Source organism: Selaginella moellendorffii, unplaced genomic scaffold, assembly GCF_000143415.4.
Source record: "Selaginella moellendorffii unplaced genomic scaffold, v1.0 SELMOscaffold_74, whole genome shotgun sequence".
Lineage (NCBI taxonomy): Eukaryota > Viridiplantae > Streptophyta > Lycopodiopsida > Selaginellales > Selaginellaceae > Selaginella > Selaginella moellendorffii.
Window position 1 is genome coordinate 669,659 of NW_003314335.1, and position 12,916 is coordinate 682,574.

The following is a 12,916-nucleotide window of genomic DNA, read 5'->3' on the forward strand; positions in this document are numbered from 1 at the left end:
AGATGCCGTTGGAGCTCATCCTCGCAATCTCTCTATCTGGCAATCAAGACTCTCCTGGTGATTAAATCATAGAGAGAGAGAGAGATATCGTGCACACACAAACCTGGCAATCCACACGATCGATCAAAGATCGTAGAACAAGAATTGCCACTCTCCAGCAATCGCCCTGACCTAGATGTTGAGAGAAAGCTGTGGGTGGCTGGCCGTGCAGGCGTGATCGTTGATAAAGAAGGAATCGAACCACCACAAATCAATCGGGTTATGTTGGGGCAAAATTCAAAATTGTACAGCTGGGTCATTAAATACATGAATTTATTTCAGTCAGTCGATAAAGTAGCCTTCTAGTTCGTTAGAGGTCACCATCCGGTAAAACGTGGCGGCCCGTAGATGGACGCCTCCATTCTCATGGTTTTGATCTTTGCTGTGTGTGTATCCTCATCATTTTTGCCCGTCTTTCCTTGTGGGATTTTATCGATATGCACCAGTGCCGATACAACGAGAAAAACCGCGGGATATTTGAATCGTTGACGGGCGTCTGTGCTGACAGGGCGACGTGAAATGCCACGTAGACGAATATCCGGTTTAAGGCTTGTGGTTATATATGCACTAAATATATCTTTGATATTTAATAATCATTTAAACCAGCCCAAACTACGTCAAAATTTACAACCTTCTATAAACTTGTCAATCCTTTCACCGATTGTCCTCTTCGACAGCACAAAGATTTACTGGTGCACGAGTTGCAGGCTATTTCACCTAGGTTGTGAGAAACTCGAAGTACCACATTTAAAGCTGAGTATGCCAATTTGCTACCAGTGTGCTGCCGACCTCATGTGCGTAGAGCAGGGCAGCATACTGGCGCTTGATGCTTCATCATCAACTTTGAGCGTTTTGTTGCTCCTGAAAGCACTGTGAGTGTCCCCCTTTAATCTTAACACTGAAGGAACAGTACCTGAATCGTTCGCTTTCCTCCGTTTTTTCTTGAAAATCTGAGGCTCGCCATCTTCCAGGCTGCACAACATGTCGTTAGAAAAGCCAACAAAACTGTGATAAAAAAAAGTGAACCTATGGCCACCAGATTCTCGGAAACTGTCCGCAGCACTTCTGCACACAACAGAGGGCCTGTAATCGTTGCATTAGCACTGTTATGAACAAAAAGTTGACTTACCTTCGGTGGTGGGCATTCCTCTTGCTCTTGGAAACCTGCCTCACGCTGCTGGGACCTTCCATGACACTAAAGCACAAATGAGAATGTCAAGGTGGCGATAGGATTGATGATGAATAGAGAGTACCTCTGAACCAAAGCCTCGTACACCTCCTTTGGAGTTGGCCAGATCTTGTCGATAAGCATATGAGCTTGGCACACCCTTTCCCTGGCCACGGGCTCCCCCAACAGGATGCTCTTGAGGTCAAAGTCACACAGTCTTGCAAAAACCACGTTCGACTTTGAGCTGAGACAGAAAGCGCAAGATCACCAGATCAAGGAGATGAGAGGTTCAAATGCACTTGCATAGTATACATACCCGAACGAAGTTCCATGAGGAATGATGCGAAACACGCGCAGATCTTTTTCAGAAATGTCCTCTTGAAACTCAGGAGGGACTGTGTCCGGATAGTCTTCCGGGGTCAGCACTTTGACCCTCCCGGGCCTGGACACAAATATTTAAGCGAATTCACAAAGATAAGAAAGGAAAACGGGAGACATACGTCGTTGAATGTAGCACTGCCTCGAGGTAAAAGCACCTGAACGACTTGTCTATGGGAGAAGGATTGCGAAGCATGTACCTGTACGCAAGGAAAGCAAGACGAAGATGGTGAGGATACAAGCAGAAAACTGGGTTTACCAGAGTAGCTGGCTACTGTCATGGAGCTTTTGTTTCTCAGTTACTGAAGCCTTTGCTGCTCCTTTGAGTTCAGCATCTGTAACATACACAGAAGATAATGATAAACCAAAGCGCGCCATACTTACAGTTGAAGGAGCAGCCATAGAAAATATTCGCCTCTGCTTCTAGCAGCATGAGCCGAGCATGCGCGACCGCATCTTCCACTTTCTCCCGGTGTGTTAGAACGTCTGGAAGAAGGCAAGGCACAAGCAAGTCCTCGATAAATGGTTCGGACTTGATGCTGCAGAGCAGAAGCTCCAGCTCTTGGTAGCTGAGTTTGCCGTAGCTTGGTGATGACTGCCGTTCAACAAGTTTGACTATATCATACGAGAGGGCCTCGTAAACGGGTTGAGCTCGTTCACCAAACTTTTCACTTGAAAGATCCATCTACATGAACTGGTAAGAGACACGAAACAGAAACAAAGGAGGAAGGAGACACTCACCGTTTTGCGCTGAGCAAAGCGATCAGACAGCAAAGCATCACTGACAGCCATCCTTTGAGTCGCATCTTCTACAGAAACATGAATCAGTTCAGCTGCACGATAAAACCACCCAAACCTGTTACCTGAGTCCAGGAAACGTCGAGCGAGTTGAGGGCTGCATGGGTCCTGGAGGATGTGGCGAGCAGTCTGGAAAACCTCGTCGGAGATGAAATCTTGGAAGAGATCCCAGTGCTGGTGGATGTAGAGTAAACCCAGCAAATGGCCCAAGTCTGGATCCTGAGCCACTGCATCGTACCTCGTGTTGACATATTCCCCCACCAGCCTCTTCTCCTTGGCAAAGCTCCTGAGTTTGTCATACTCATTACTTACCTTTCTCAATCCCCTGAGACCCTTTCTTGATATCCGAGAACGCCGCTCCGACTCGACCCCCAGGTTTTCCATTGCCACCCTAACGCCTCAAGGAGAGGCCATTTTGTCAGCTTCAAGTACCTTTTGCCTTTCGATGCGCTCCATTCCAATCGCGCCGGCATTTCTTTCCTCCTCGCTGTTGCCGTCGCCCTCTTCTTAGGTTTCCTGCTAGCACAGATGAGGAGGAAGCGCCTGGCTGTTTTCGTGTCTGGCGGCGGATAAAACTTTCAGAGCATTCACAAGCCGACGACGGATGGCACTGATCTTGGAGATGTTGTCTCGGACAAGCCAGGTTAGTTCTTCTTGATCTTTTTCATGGCTAGAATCCATAGCGTTTAGTTCTTCCCATTCATTTGTCCTGTGCAAGGCTTGTGAATACGTTCGAGAGCACGGGATTTCGCTGGCATATTTCCCAAGACGGACACGCCGCAAGACTTGGCGGCCTTGTTCTTTAGTTTCGATTGGTTTTTGGATGGGATTTGCTACTCACAGGAGCACGCACTGATGTGGAAGCTGTGGCTGCTCTCTACGAAGAAAGGATTGAACGTAGTGGCGATGGAGTCCCTTGCATGCGCGAAGAAGAACTAGCTTAACTGGAGGTATTTCGATCTTTGTATATGTTATCCAACTATTTTCCATAACAAACGATTTCTTGTGAGAAAATGAAAGAATATTCTTTATATTAGCTCCCGCACAAGAAAACTCCGTCACCTTGAAAGTACATTGTCCTTAGATACGCGTAAGGTTTTTTGGTCAGATCTTTTGTACCTGCCACGGCCACTTGAGATCCTTCTCGTGCCCTGGCAGCTCCAGCGGGAACTTGCGGTCCAGATCAAACTTGTCACCTTCGGGAAGTGGCCGATTACACGACGCCTTGACGCCACGATCGGTGCACTCGAGCAGCATTCGCATGTCCTCGCGGACAGGGTAGAACTCGGACAGTGCCGCCGCCAAAGACTGTTTCATGTGGGAGATGATCTTCGAAAAAGGTGGCGAGGCGGCCTGAAGAAGAGGAGGCGATTCCGGTATGGAAGCTCCTGGTACATGTGGCTGAAGATGCAGAGCAGCGTTTTGGTGTTGTTGCCAAAACCGAAAGAAGGAATTCAAAGCTAAAAGTACGTGGCGTTTTTTTCCAGTTTTTCATATTATCACCTACCGATAGAGCAATGGAGGTATAAACCGTCCTGGAACCTGGACGGGAATGTAGTTGTCACGGCTGCAAGAGCGTTGTAGCGCTGCTCCCTCAGCCTCCTGCAACTCGTGCACCAGTAAATCTTTGTGCTGCTGGTGACTGTCGAAGAGAACAATCGGTGGGCGATTGCCAAAGGCAAGTGGACAAGTTTATGGAAGACACGTTGTAAATTTTGACCTAGTTTGGGTTTTTTTTATCCTAATTAAATGAGTAGTTTTCTTCTCATTTTTTAGTGCAAGATATATATATATATATATATATATATATATATATATATAATTAATACACTAGTTATAATAATATAGCATATAAATTATTCATTTGGGATTGAATTTAGTCTATGGATTCTTGTATATAAGAAGTCTATCTCGACCACTAAGAACATGAGTTTTTTCTCAGAGAATTTATATTAAATGATATAGGTTTTTTCAATATCATTAAGGTTTTTTACCTAGAATAAAAGAATGAATTTAATTAGTATAAACTTGAATTACAAAATAGAAATATTTAATTTAAATAAAATTTCTATGAATATTGATAAGAAAAGAGAAAAAAACAATGGGATAATTAATAATGGTAATTCTATAATATAAAATTTAATAATTTTCAGAGATCATCTTGGAAGATTATTATATATTGTTTATATTACACCTACCCAAAAATACCATATCCCAAAAATGGAACGAGAATGTTGTTTGAAATTATTTTATAACTCCATTTTTGTGACCTCATATAGCAATATGAAAATTAATTGTTCATTTAACTGTTTTTAAAAAATTGTTAGAAATTTATATATTTTGAATATTAAAGATTTCTACTGAAAATATAATTTTAATACATTCATTAAGGCTAATTTGAGAAAACTAATTGAAATAAAAATACCTTTTTATTCTTATGATACATTCACATGATCTATTTATTCTATGAAGTCATGTGATGAATGAAGTGGTTGCTTTGAACAAAAAAATTCAACTCTATGGAAGCATTGGAAATGTGGATTCTGCTCGTGCAGTGTTTGATTCCATAGTGTCCAAAGATGCATTTTCCTGGGTGTGCTTGATATGCTCATATGCCCAAAACGGGTATCTACGACATGCAAAATGGGCCTTCGACAAAATGCCATCACCCAATCTCGTCTCTTACACCGCAATGCTCAGTGCATACGCGAGAAACGGTCAAATCGATCAGGCCAAAAGTATGTTTGATGCAATGCCACAACACAATATTGTAGCTTGGGACGCAATCGTATCAGCATTAGCCCAAAGCGGGCATTTTGAAGAGGCGCGGGAGACCGCAGAAAAAATGCCCGAGCACGGGGTTTTCACTTGGACATCACTGCTCAACTCCTGTGCCCGCGAGGGCGACCTCGCGGGAGCGCGAGAAATCTTTGCGGTGATGCTCGAGCACCATCTCATCTCCTGGAACGCGATGCTCACTGCGTGCTCGAGCGCCGGAGAGTGTGAGCAGGCGGAGTGTGTCTTTGATTCCATGCCGGAGCGAGACCTTGTATCCTGGAATGCGATGATCACAACATACTGCCACTGCGATTCCTTTGCACTCGCCATGAAAGTTTTTCGCGAGATGCCCGCGTGTAACATAATATCCTGGAGCACAATACTTGCCGGAAGTGCTGGAAGTGGACACTTGGAAGAAACAAAAAAAATCTTTGAGTGCATGCCCATGCACAACCTCGTTTCATGTACCACGATGCTTGCGGCATATTCCCAAGCCGGGCATCTTTCTCTTGCGAGAAAGTTATTCGACTCTATTGCCCACAAAGACGTGGTTGTGTGGACGGCTATGATGGCAGCGTACGCTGACAACGGCCATCTTGACCAGGCAAAACGTTTATTCGACGAGATTCCCCGTACAAATATCGTGACTTGGAATATTCTTCTTGCAGCATATGCCGGTGATGGGCAAATTGAAGTGTTGAAATGTTTGTTTGACAAGACGCCATGCCAAGGAATATTCTCTTGGAACTCTCTTTTGTACGGTTATGCTCGTTCCGGGTATCTATCTGACGTAGAGCAAACGTTTCGCTGGATGCCGGGTTGGAACTTAATGTCCTGGAATATTTTGCTAACGGCATATGCCCAGACTGGGCATCTTTTGGATTGCGAGTCTTTGTTCCAGGGAATGAATACTCGCGACTCAGTCTCTTGGAACGCTCTTCTTGGCGCTCAAGCCCAAGCCGGGCAATTGCAACAGTGCAAGAGAACTTTTCTCTCGATGCCCGAGAGAAGCTTGGTGTCTTGGAACACAATGCTCACTGCCACCATCCACAAAGGAGATCTTTCTCACGCCTTCCAAGCCTTTCATTCCGCCAAGCTCTTGGAGCTCCCGGACGACATAAGCTTCGCCTTGATCCTGGTAGCATGCAGTAGAACTGGGAAGCTTTTCGATGGAAGGTCTCTGTTTCTGTCGATGGTGGTGGATTTCGGATTGGAGCCGACGATGCAGCACTACTGCTGCATGGTTGATCTGCTGGGACGCGCTGGCTTCGTCGAGGATGCGCAGGAGCTCATCGCCACAATGCCGTGCCTTCCAAATGCCGCGGTGTGGGGATGCCTGCTTGGGGCTTGCCGGAGTCAGCAGAGCTCGAAAGTCGGCGCTCGAGCGGCGAAGTTTGTCCAGCAGGACGCTGCGTTTCTGCTGCTTGCCAACATTTACTCGCTTGACAAGTAGATGATAATCACGTAACAAGGAGAAGGAGAAGTTTAATCGAGACAACTGGATACTGGAGGAGATCTCCGTTCTAGCGTTCTGATTATGCAAACATCAACAAAGGCGAAGGAGAAGTTTAATCGAGCGAACTGACCTCGAGCGAGTTGCGTTTCTACTGGAGGACATAAATGAGATCTCCGCTGTGAAGCAGTGTGTCATAGGCCGGGTTCGTGCTCACATAAGCGACTGGAGAGTTGTGCGTCCCAACCGGGCGGTAGAGTCCCAGAGCGAGCGCCTTTTCGTTGTGCAAGAGCCCCTGGAACAGCTGCTGGAAGCTGAGGCCGACGTAGCAGCTTGGGATCGGAATTTGCTCGAGCCTCCGTATGGAGTTTTCGTCACCGTCTTCGTCCTCTCCGGTGTGTCGCCCGCAAGAGAGCTGCTCGATGATTGAGACGGAGTTCCTGTTGAAAAACGTGGCGTACCTGAGGATCCATGAAGACTCAGAAAGTATTCTCGAGAAAAGGAGGACTTACGTTAGGAATGTGAATGCTGCCGGGCAAAGTCCCTTGCCTTCGGCGAATGGTGGTGCAAACTGTAACCTCGCGTCACGGTCTCTTTGCAACGTTTTTGGCTGGAATTGCACGGTGTGGTTCCGGGAATGTGGTCGGAGGAATTGCAGCTGGATCTCTTGTTGGAGTTCAACCAGCACACGGTTTCTGGCCGGGCTTAGAAGGCGCTCGACGTTCGCAGTTATGACGATGTTCTTCACGTCCAGAGTGTTCACTGTAGGCGACACAGCTCCTGCTGCGTCGTCAACTGGTTGGAAGTCGTCCTCGAAGCCTTGCGTGAGGATTACCACCTTCTCTGCTAGATTAAAACGAGTTAAATCGAATACCTTTAGCAGAGACGAAATCTTACCCGCTTGCAAAACTCCAGCACGAACCAAGTCTAGCTCGTACAAAGCCGAGCCTTTCACAAAGTAGACGTCCACAAACAATCCCACGCATCCCCAGTCCGCGGCAGTCGGTGTGCTTGGGTGCATGATCACAAGTGGCATCTGCGGCATCGTTGGAATCCGTAAGTTGCAGATGAAGTAGAAGAGATTTAGTGGCCAGTTTCCTTCGATGCACAGTAGAATGTGAGGAAAGGATAAAACCACTACGTTTATCGTCTTCTCCCGCAGGTTTTCCAGTATCGTGTCTTCCCTTCTTTCCAAAACCGGTCGCTCGGGCTTATCCCACTTCCTCAAAGGTGGCCAACTCATTGCCATATCTATGGCTTCCTCCAGCGAAGCAACGAACTTTACTTTTGAGTGGCCTTCTTCTTCAACCGAATCGATAGACGAGTAGAAGGGACGAAAATGGCCTTGAAAATCCGTTCTTGTACCTGGCCTGGTGGAATCCTTTTTGTCGTCATACAAATGGTCGTCAGTTGTCGTCCTCTTGGTCCGTCGCCCCCTATCCCTGCTTTTAAAGCCAGTTTCCACGTCCTGCCGGCTTCCCTTCACGCTTCTAAGAATCCCGTGGTCTTCTTCATGCTTAAATTTACCAGATGATCTTCGGCGTGCTTTACCGTATTCTGAAATACGTTCCGCCATCTCTAAGTCCTTCGCAATGACCAAGCCAAGGTCGGATGGCTTAATTCTACGGCCCCGTGGATAGAGTCGCACTACACGGAGCTTATTTTCAAGTATAATGTCAAGGCCAATAAGAACTGCATGGTACTTGAGGTACACAATTTCAGCCGCCTGAAAGAAAAGATCACTATGTGAAGTTCAAAGTTATCTGTACAAACCTCTTCAAAAGTCAGTTTCTCTTCGAAAAAGCAAGCCGGTAATATAGCTGGAAAGATCTCCTGCCGAACACCATAGCAGTACTCTGTCATCCAGTGGTCAGCGTGTGAATGTCTCAGCAATAACCCCGAACGAAAAAGGTTGATTACAAGAGTTGAAAACCCCTGAATAAGACAGCTGAAACGAAAACAAGAGTCATGCTTTGAGGTAAAGCTCAGACTGTACCTTCGAGCTAAAAGTTGAAAGCGGACTGCCTCAGGACAAATAATTTCAATACCAGCCTCAGTTTCATCCCAAATAGCATTATTGTAGTTTTCAGGTTTTAGCAGCTCCACGATCACTCTCACCTTCGAACCACAATGACGATGAACGGAAAGAGTCCGGGTTATTTGAGCCGCGTCTTCCGCATCAAAATCCTGAGAGTGGTTTCATGGTCAGTGCCAAGAATTATAGTGATTGCCTGCACCTTCGCATGCTCATCCGCAAGTAAGAATACCGCTGTTGCAAAAGTAGCACAAACACGATCTAAATCGGACTCTTTTATAGGAGTTCCTTCAATGAAGTTGACTCGTCCTCGGTAATGCGTCAGAAGTGTCTTCATCTCATACCTGCAAAGCTTGATAATTAGAAACATAATATTCACCAGCGCACATACGAAGGTTTGAAAGGTGCCATGATAACAACTCGAATAGGAAACGCTGCCATGTCTATTCGCAAAAAAATAAAAAATGAGAACATCACTGCATCACCTTACTTACCTTTATCGTGGTTAGGATGATAGAATCCAGCTAGGAAGTGCCGAATTGTTTGAAGGGATACATTTCCGCTGATGACGATAAAGTTAGACCCAACCGCCTTTTGCATCGTAAATCTTCCTCCATAAGGTCTGCATAAAACGATGATGAGTGAGTTAATTAACTCGACAACATACCTGCGAGAGGCAAGCTGTAGAATTCTGTTGATTTGCACTGGAAGAATAAGTACAGCAGCAAGCATGATAGTGAGAGTAATTAGCCGTCCCCAGTTTGACTTTGGCGTGAAGTCTCCATACCCAACGGTGGTAATCTAGAAAAGAAACTCAAGTGAAAAACAATGAACTAAACTTCTTACCGTCACAATCACAAAATAAAAAGCATCATAAAAGGTAAAACATCCCGAGACACCACAACCTTGCTGTATTTTCTTATCCGCCGATGTAGTTTTATATTCCACCCACTGAAGTATGCCAGCGGCAATAAAAACTGCATGCAAATAAAGAAGAGATTTTGAAAGAACTTAGCTTGAACCTACCAGCACCGAGTGTGTACATTACGAGAAGAAAAATTTGCTGGCCAATTGTACCACCGACGATCACAAACGAAGTGAGGGAAGGTAGAATCCTGAACAATAGAAAACACATATACTCTACATTACAGATGTTTAAAATAAAAGCATACGCTAACCTCAAGGCTCGAAGGACCAGTAGCATTTGAGGGATAGCACCATCGTTCTTAAATTTGCTGCAAGCATAATTGAACGAATCAGTTGCAGATGTTCTTCCTTGACAAAACCAACCTCCAGAGGCAAACAATTGACAAGGTGCTGCTGAGGTCGATGAGGCCACTTACGGATATAACGTAGTACAGTCGGACAGGAGCGCTGCACAAATATGTTAGTAATAATCCATAATCCAGGATTTCTGTAGCATGATACCTATAGAGCTTTAAGAGATAATCTGCGACGAAGAAAAGACCAAAAACTCGCCTCACGATCACAATCCAATGAGTCGACGAGAGTATATAGCTAATGAAACAGGATAAAGCTGTCAAGTTTGAAGGATTAACCGACTTACGTCGATCGCACATAAGCAACAACAGATACAACTGCTGCAATGAATTCTATCTGCGTATCAAGGAATTATCAGACAATTGCTACAGAATGTTTAGCTTACACAGAGTAGAATATGGCCGAGAGTACCACTGCGAATCGCTGTTCTCACTTTGATTGTCAATGGAACAGTGCCGTATAGGTACAGATTGTGGTATCTGGCAAGAACATCCTTTCCACAGAGAAAAAGAAACAAACGATTCCACATCCAGAAGACATAGAGAGTGCTTACCTCAGTGGCATTAACTTCCTTTTCCTTCGTTTGATCTTTGAGCCAGAGGAGACTTTGCAGCAGCACATACTTGACAGAGCCTCTAAACTTCCCGAGCGATGACTCCTCAGGGACCTTGTTCTCGCGCTCCCTCGGCAAAGAGAATTCCGCATGCTTGGCTTCCAAATCGAACTCCAAGTCATCCTCCAAAACAGGTGTGCACTGGCCAGTGGGAGTGATGAGCAGCGTCCGAGAGCGAGTGAGAGACTTTGTTCCAGCGCGAGTGGCATTCATTCCACTGCTATCCAGAGCTGGAACAGTAACCTCCACCATCTTGGACCTCTCAAGAAATCCCATGTTCTCGTTGTCCATATCACTCCTGGAAAAAAATTAACAAAAGGAGAAATCAGTTCTAAAGTTTCCAAACAAATCCAGGCAGCTAAATCAATCACCGGCCATATCTCAAGACAGCGTCGGAGAATGCTTTTCGCATTTTTCTGTGTTGCAGCTCACAAGAATTATCCCTCTGACACGAGCGCAAGCAAAAACAATGTCTCTGCTAACTCCCAGTATGTCAAAGCCAAAAGGCTTTAAAGTCTCCAAGGAAAGAACTTACTGGCGAGGATTCCTTCGTACGCTGGTCCAGGGTGCCATCCTTGTCCAACGCTGTGACGCCAGGAAACATACCTTTCATATGGTTCACTGAAAAAAATAGAGAGCTATGGCTTAGCTAGAGGCCAAAGCTTATAGAACAAACAGACCTTTGCCGGTGCCAATGCTGCGACGCGACAAATCCTCTCACATCTTCCATGACGATGACCGATTCGATTAGCCGATGTGATTCACGAGGAACGATCCATCACAGTTAGCTCACCTTCCTAAACCCTGGACTAGGGCTCTTGCTGCGCGCGATTCAAATCGCTCACCGGCGCGCGAATCAATCCGGGGCGTGGCGCTGGAAGATCGTGGAGCTGGAGCGGGAACGATCGATCGAGGGGCGCGCGCGATCCAATCGACCGTCGCGACAGTCAATAATATCGCCAAGGCGCAGCATCATCATTCGCTTCGTGTGAACAATGGAATGGAAGAGCTATGAAATCGAATATTCGCGAATTATTATATAACTGACCGTTTATTAGCAGCATTTAAAGCTCTGCCACGATCGTTACTCTATAGATCGCATTCTTTGATTCGATCACGCCGATCCAGCTACAATACCACCGATTCTACCAGCGTCGAAAATTTCAATCCAGTAACCATCTGGATCCTTGATGAACGCTAGACCCTTCATTGATCCTGTCAAGAAAAAGAGATTTCCATGAATACCAGCGAACGCGATTCTAGTTTTTTCACGTACCATCGTCCGGTTTCTTCACAAACTCCACGCCAAGTTTCTCGAATCTCTCGCAAGCCCTGTAGGTGTCGTCCACAGAGATTCCAATGTGCCCTTTACAAGATCACAAGGTTTTCCCTTTTGAGAGAAAGAAGAAAAGTGAAAGAGAGATTCGGGGTCTACCATAGCCGCGAGGATCAGCATTTCCATTGTGGTAGCCTTTAAACTCTGGATCCGTCTCAGTCCCCCAGTTGCTACAATGCCCAACACATACGATTAGAAGAAAACAATCTCTCCAACATTACGTACTGTGTCAGTTCTATGGTTGCTTTCCTCCTGAAAGTCCAGCGAACACGCTCGATCGGGTCTTTTGGAGCCTCGGCCGAATCCTGCATCAAAGAAAGAAAAAGAAACTTTCATTGTGCTAAGTCCAACACTTCGAGGACCTCGTATCCTACGAAGTATAGCGAGAACTTCGAATCCGGGAAGTCTAGCCTTTTCAAAAGCCTGAGATTCGAAAGTTTTTGTCAGTACAAACTATCCAGATCAAAGTACTTACGTCATTCCAAGGACGCGCGAGTAGAAATCCAAGCTCGCTTTTGGATCCTTGATCCGATACATCTATAAAGATGAACGATATAAAGGATGGAAGCTTTTAGACAAGAAAGAGAATGTAGCAATGGACAAAAGTGAAAAAACGTGGCACTCACAGTTTGCTGCACGATATAGCCTTTGGTTGCCTCATCCGGTGATTCACTCAAGCCGGGATTATTCTCCGCCGATTCCTTAGATGCCGTGGTAGCCATCGCTCGATTCCTTAGCTGCATTCTCACAGATCAGCATGCTCCGTGACCGGAAATCCCAATCGACGCACAACCTATCGGTGAGAACCTTAAGATTACGCGATGCGCAGCCGAATTGCCCCAATCCACGCGGTAGATGCCTGGCGCGCAAGGATTCCAGCAAGGAGCAACTAGAAGCGAAGGAAATCTTTGAGAATGCAGTGGCCGATCCAGCCATGGCTATTCTCACCTGGAGGACGCCCAAGAACCCTAAAAGGGGAAAGAGTGCCGCTTAAACCCCAGAGGACAGGTAAACCCCATGTTAAGAAAGAAGTAGGT

At 45.9% G+C, this 12,916-nt stretch overlaps 4 protein-coding genes across 11 annotated transcripts; 1 reads left to right on the top strand and 3 right to left on the bottom strand.

The window, feature by feature from the left end:
- Nucleotides 1-639: 639 nt before the first annotated feature.
- On the bottom strand, nucleotides 640-2,767 carry LOC9659356. The gene is made up of 11 exons (XM_024660445.1): nucleotides 2,449-2,767; nucleotides 2,327-2,394; nucleotides 1,970-2,270; nucleotides 1,845-1,920; nucleotides 1,708-1,785; nucleotides 1,524-1,649; nucleotides 1,293-1,451; nucleotides 1,169-1,234; nucleotides 1,066-1,122; nucleotides 953-1,011; nucleotides 640-900 (listed from the first exon to the last, which is right to left on the bottom strand). Exons 1-11 carry the CDS (start codon nucleotides 2,765-2,767, stop codon nucleotides 830-832), a joined length of 1,380 nt encoding a protein of 459 aa, XP_024516213.1. The 3' UTR covers nucleotides 640-829.
- Nucleotides 2,768-4,862: 2,095 nt separating this feature from the next.
- On the top strand, nucleotides 4,863-6,614 carry LOC112341008 (pentatricopeptide repeat-containing protein At4g02750-like). Its single transcript, XM_024660360.1, has one exon. It carries the CDS (start codon nucleotides 4,863-4,865, stop codon nucleotides 6,612-6,614), a length of 1,752 nt encoding a protein of 583 aa, XP_024516128.1.
- Nucleotides 6,615-6,664: 50 nt separating this feature from the next.
- Nucleotides 6,665-11,512, bottom strand: LOC112341059 (calcium-activated potassium channel subunit alpha-1-like). 5 transcript variants are annotated; one of them, XM_024660498.1, is made up of 22 exons: nucleotides 11,337-11,465; nucleotides 11,224-11,266; nucleotides 11,079-11,164; nucleotides 10,915-11,018; nucleotides 10,484-10,841; nucleotides 10,316-10,423; nucleotides 10,217-10,266; nucleotides 10,078-10,167; nucleotides 9,940-10,023; nucleotides 9,828-9,884; nucleotides 9,676-9,764; nucleotides 9,496-9,626; nucleotides 9,317-9,450; nucleotides 9,144-9,271; nucleotides 9,041-9,092; nucleotides 8,852-8,993; nucleotides 8,611-8,801; nucleotides 8,388-8,562; nucleotides 7,512-8,340; nucleotides 7,127-7,457; nucleotides 6,748-7,075; nucleotides 6,665-6,692 (listed from the first exon to the last, which is right to left on the bottom strand). In XM_024660498.1, the coding sequence occupies exons 3-21, from the start codon at nucleotides 11,154-11,156 to the stop codon at nucleotides 6,766-6,768; spliced, it is 3,441 nt and encodes a 1,146-aa protein (XP_024516266.1). In that variant the 5' UTR covers nucleotides 11,157-11,164; nucleotides 11,224-11,266; nucleotides 11,337-11,465; the 3' UTR covers nucleotides 6,665-6,692; nucleotides 6,748-6,765. The 5 variants fall into 5 exon arrangements, with proteins under 5 accessions (XP_024516266.1, XP_024516269.1, XP_024516267.1 ...); XM_024660501.1 differs by having other exon boundaries at nucleotides 6,665-7,075; nucleotides 10,915-11,025; nucleotides 11,337-11,512; XM_024660499.1 differs by having other exon boundaries at nucleotides 6,665-7,075; nucleotides 10,915-10,988.
- A 43-nt stretch (nucleotides 11,513-11,555) lies between these two features.
- LOC9659357 (lactoylglutathione lyase) lies at nucleotides 11,556-12,901 on the bottom strand. Of its 4 annotated transcripts, none has more exons than XM_024660507.1 (9): nucleotides 12,828-12,897; nucleotides 12,687-12,768; nucleotides 12,506-12,616; nucleotides 12,355-12,416; nucleotides 12,242-12,302; nucleotides 12,105-12,184; nucleotides 11,979-12,049; nucleotides 11,820-11,909; nucleotides 11,556-11,758 (listed from the first exon to the last, which is right to left on the bottom strand). In XM_024660507.1, the coding sequence occupies exons 3-9, from the start codon at nucleotides 12,599-12,601 to the stop codon at nucleotides 11,658-11,660; spliced, it is 561 nt and encodes a 186-aa protein (XP_024516275.1). In that variant the 5' UTR covers nucleotides 12,602-12,616; nucleotides 12,687-12,768; nucleotides 12,828-12,897; the 3' UTR covers nucleotides 11,556-11,657. The 4 variants fall into 4 exon arrangements, with proteins under 4 accessions (XP_024516275.1, XP_024516274.1, XP_024516276.1 ...); XM_024660506.1 differs by having other exon boundaries at nucleotides 12,673-12,768; XM_024660508.1 differs by having other exon boundaries at nucleotides 12,670-12,768.
- Between the last annotated feature and the right edge of the window lie 15 nt (nucleotides 12,902-12,916).